This window comes from Hermetia illucens, chromosome 2 (assembly GCF_905115235.1).
Source record: "Hermetia illucens chromosome 2, iHerIll2.2.curated.20191125, whole genome shotgun sequence".
Classification (NCBI taxonomy): domain Eukaryota; kingdom Metazoa; phylum Arthropoda; class Insecta; order Diptera; family Stratiomyidae; genus Hermetia; species Hermetia illucens.
This window is the reverse complement of record NC_051850.1, coordinates 25,408,072-25,412,367: the sequence shown is the minus strand read 5'-3', so window position 1 is coordinate 25,412,367 and position 4,296 is coordinate 25,408,072. Positions and strand designations below refer to the sequence as shown.

The 4,296-nt window shown below is 43.7% G+C and overlaps 1 protein-coding gene across 1 annotated transcript; it reads right to left on the bottom strand.

Annotated features, from left to right (window-relative positions):
• Nucleotides 1-2,965: 2,965 nt before the first annotated feature.
• On the bottom strand, nucleotides 2,966-3,694 carry LOC119648347 (pupal cuticle protein G1A-like). Its single transcript, XM_038050044.1, has 2 exons — nucleotides 3,543-3,694; nucleotides 2,966-3,476 (listed from the first exon to the last, which is right to left on the bottom strand). The coding sequence occupies exons 1-2, from the start codon at nucleotides 3,543-3,545 to the stop codon at nucleotides 3,027-3,029; spliced, it is 453 nt and encodes a 150-aa protein (XP_037905972.1). The 5' UTR covers nucleotides 3,546-3,694; the 3' UTR covers nucleotides 2,966-3,026.
• Between the last annotated feature and the right edge of the window lie 602 nt (nucleotides 3,695-4,296).

Genomic DNA, 4,296 nt, shown 5'->3' with positions numbered 1-4,296 from the left:
TAAGCGAGCTGGTTGAGTTATGCCTTTACTTTGCTTACATCGCAAAGGCATATGCCAGTCCGCATGACGTGTCGTGGCAATGCGTTCTCAAAAATTGTGAAGTTGACCTTAGGGTCCAAGAGGATATATACTATCGGTATATTGCAAGCACCAGTAGGTGACTAGAATATGGAAAGGTCTTCGCAAACCATCCGCGAGAAAAATATCGACGTGGCATTAATGGCTGAGCCATATCGATATAACGACGGTCGACAGTTATATCCTGGAGGTTTAACGTGGCTTCTTAAGACACGAACTGATTTTGACCGCAATGAGAGCCCTGCCCTAACAAGGTAGGGTAGGCTAGTATCAGTGTGCGATCCGAGGAACTCTATTAGCACTATGGTGCACCGTTTTGATCCCATGAACTCTCAAAACCACGACTGGTAGCAAAGCAAGGGCAGCTCAGATCTTGAGGGCCGGCCCGCAGCATTCACGCTGTAACAACGACAATGATACTAGTCTGTACTGTGGTACGTGCCTCAGCATTCATACTGGTGGGTGCAAGACTAAATCCTTACCGAAATGATGATGCCGAGATGAAACGCAGTTCCACGCCTGAGACCCGAAGTTCTCTGCTGCGGTCGGACGTAACCGCAACCTTCACGAAACTCCCATTAGTAGGCTAACCACAAATTACCGGGTTGAAATCATATGAACCAGAAATTCTCCTGAGACATGTAAATTCAGAGGCCTATTCCAGTTCCCATGGTACCAGTATACCCCTGGTAAGGTTTCGTGGCTGAATCCACTTCAGATGAGCTACCGTGCAGGCTTGTGAGCATTCGCCTACTTCATCACGGCTAGGAAGTTATGGTGACTACCCCCGGTGCCATTTTGTGAAGGTTCTCCTCGACCATTTGGTTTGGTTTGGTCAATAGGGTAACGGCCCCTTCTTCCTTACCGCTACCTCCAAGCATTGGTTTACAGGGAGAACACAGATAACTCTGGCCCCACTTAAAAGGAACAATTCGCAAAAGCGGGAGGACTTGCTTCAAACAGTTGCGCGAAGACGCCGATATAAACCTTTTAATCGGAACTCACAGGGCTGTAATAAGGCGGCAGCCATCACAAGGAGTTTATTGTCCCTCTTGTTACCGAGGAGAAGCTGCAGGAAATTTATGATTAACATAAATCCTAAATGTTAGTAGCATCTCTCATAGAGCTTCGAAACTGACATTGAAGGGTATTGAATAATTTTTGCCCAGTAAAAGCAAAAGTTCGTGGTGTTTCCCCAACTCATACAGCCACCTGGAGGTCCAGGTTCATATGGCCTATTACAGTTAGGAGGTATTCAACTAGGAGCGCCAATATGGGCTTCGACACGCCCACTTTAACATATGGTGGATGCAATGAGCTTGATATTGAGCCTGGCGAAAGACGCACTATATTCTGGGGGCAGATGTCCAAAATGCATTCAAATCCGCCAAATAGAGTCGAATTAAAGATGTTCCAGCTTGCATACGTGTTCCTCTACATTTGGTGAGCTTATATGGAAAAGGGTACATCACCACAATTGAATAAAACAAGGTTCGGTCCTCAGTAACCTGCTATCGAATGTTATCTATGAAGGAGTCCTTTTACTTAATGTTGCAGAGGGGTCTTCAATTGCCGGATTTGTAGATAACTCAGCTATAGCTGTTGCAGCATAGTATCAAGAGAATGTAGGGGTCTATAAAATGGAGAGAATCAAAGCTGTATAGTCTTGTCTGGAGAAGGTTGGATTGGCCCCGACAGATTAGAAACAGAAGTGGTCTTAATAACGAGCACAGAAAGAAGAACACTGTGAAACTGGAAGTTGGTGAATATACGATCGTCTCCAAGCCAGCTATCTAGCCAGAATTGGGCTGAAAATTGACACACACTCATGGAGTATGGAGTAGAGTATGCGCATCAAAAGGCAGCTAGTGCCACTACGACACTTACCAAAAGTTGCCAAATGTGGCCGTGTCGGGATACTATGCAAAATTGCTTTTAGCTGCGGCAATCTACACTGCTTTACTCATCGCCTATGCTTGCAAACTCTCTGAGAAGGAAGCAAGCGAATTCAGTTTTCCGGTTAATGAGACTGCACCTCGATTGCTCGAAGTGAGCCATGTTTATTGGAGGTGATGCTTGCTATTTTCTCCTGGACAACAATACTTTTTGAAACTCATTTATTTTTCATTTATTGAGTTTCCTGCCGTAACAACATACTCCTTCGACCTTTTATCCAACCCGTACTATAGAAGTCTCGCCCACAGGGTAGGGCTAACTAGTGGATAATTATCAGCTTCAGTAAAGCGCTCCTAGTCCAACGCTGGTTGGGCTTTAATGCACCGTGTCGCAAAGCCATCTCAATACAAGGAAGATTAACAATCGTTGCTATCGCAACTACCGTAGAACGTACTATCAGTTCCTTCGACGTCTTCCAATGATATCCAGAAGAAGGATAGAAAGGGTGCGGTAGCTGGTATTTGGGGTTTGGCAGTGAAGCCTACTCGTGCCGTTCATTAGGCAGAAAACAATTATCTTACTATTCAGGAAGAAGTCACCGGGCACTCGTTTTGCGCAATATCAGGACCTTTATCATTCGCAATTACTAACGGGGGGAATACATCAGCTAATGCTTGCTTGACTGCAGGTTTGGGGCAAATGCGCGATAACCCCTGGAGGTGACATGTACATCTGGTTCAAGGTGGGGTCAGATACGATGGAGAAGAATATATGTCCTTTACTACTTCAATCAGCTTAGTTGATAGAGACAGGACCTCAGGTAGAAACTTATCAAAGCTGCATTCTCTCTTTAACGGATGTTATCCTGGTGGGGATTTTGTACCACTTATGTTGGAATCTGATCATGGGTAAATACATTCCTTGTCAGGCCTTCTACCGTGAGATTTCGGAGACTTATTTTCAACTACTAGTTAATATTTCAGAAAAACGGTTTCGTTATGTCATAAATCTAATTTATTTGTTCTTCCAAACCCAGACGTCCGTTACAAGTTTTAGTGAGCAGCCTTCTTCTTTTTCCAGAGGTCAAGACCGACGAGATCATGTCCCCAACCATGGCCAATTACTGGACCAGCAAGAGCACTGTGAGCAGAGATGACTGGACCAGTAAGAGCACTGTGGGCAGAGATGACTGGAGTGGCTACAGCATGGGCAGTGAGAGCTGGGGCAGCATGGTATGAAGAGATGACTGGAGCTACTGAAGCAACAACTGGGGCGGATACAGCATGAGCTGAGTAGGTACTGATGGCTGGAGCTACTGAAGCAACAATTGGAGCAGATACAGCATGAGCTGAGTAGGAACTAATCGCTGGAGCAACTGAAGCAACAACTGGAGTGGCGAGACCTGAATGTCCCCATCCCAATCCGGAGTATCCATGACCCAATGGGGCGACAAGACCGGCTGAGGCGGTTCCGATCAAAGCGAGGGCCAAAACTACGAACTTCTGTAAGATGAAAATAAATCCGTTTAAGGAAAATATGAAGCAAGATATGATAGACTCTCTCTATACCATTTTGCTAGAGATTGTTGTCTGCTGGACGAATAGATCCTGACTGATGATCACTGATCGAAATAACTGTATTTATATTACTGCTTCCGCAGACAAAATGGTGATGAATGAGTGCATTTCTTCCCTGAATGCAATCTAATTGAGACCGGTATCGTCAAGGCTGCTACAAGTCCCAACTTTTTAGTTCATATCTCATTATGGTACTGTTTCGAGCACATTCGATATTCTATGTGGATTTCCTAATCAGTACTCCATTAAAAAAAAGTTTTAGATCTTATTGAATAAAACATGAAATACTTGATTTGCATTTGAATAACATTTTAAGTTTTCTAAATTTTGCGTGACTTTGCGGAGCATCAATGACTAGTATTCGAGAGTTCACCAAACCATATTTTTGGGCCATTACTTCTGCTTGGAAAATTTAAGTAATTTTCGTCGTTGACGTTGAAAGAATCTTTCATCTTTTTTACTCCTTATATTTTTCACTGTTATAAATGCCAAAATAATGGGATGACTGAGAAGATAACCTTGACCGAAACGTGATCAATATTTGCTCGTGGCTACTTGTCTTTTACGTCAGTTATTTTGAGAGTAAATTTTTCCTCCGAAAACTTTCGTAAATGGCTTTGTTTTTAGGATGAGGTCACCTTAATGCGTTAAGGGGTGTGTGCATATTAAGTTGTGACAAAATTTTTCTAGGTCACTTCAGCATTTTGACGATCCTCCTGCCCACGCATATTATAGTTGTCAGCTT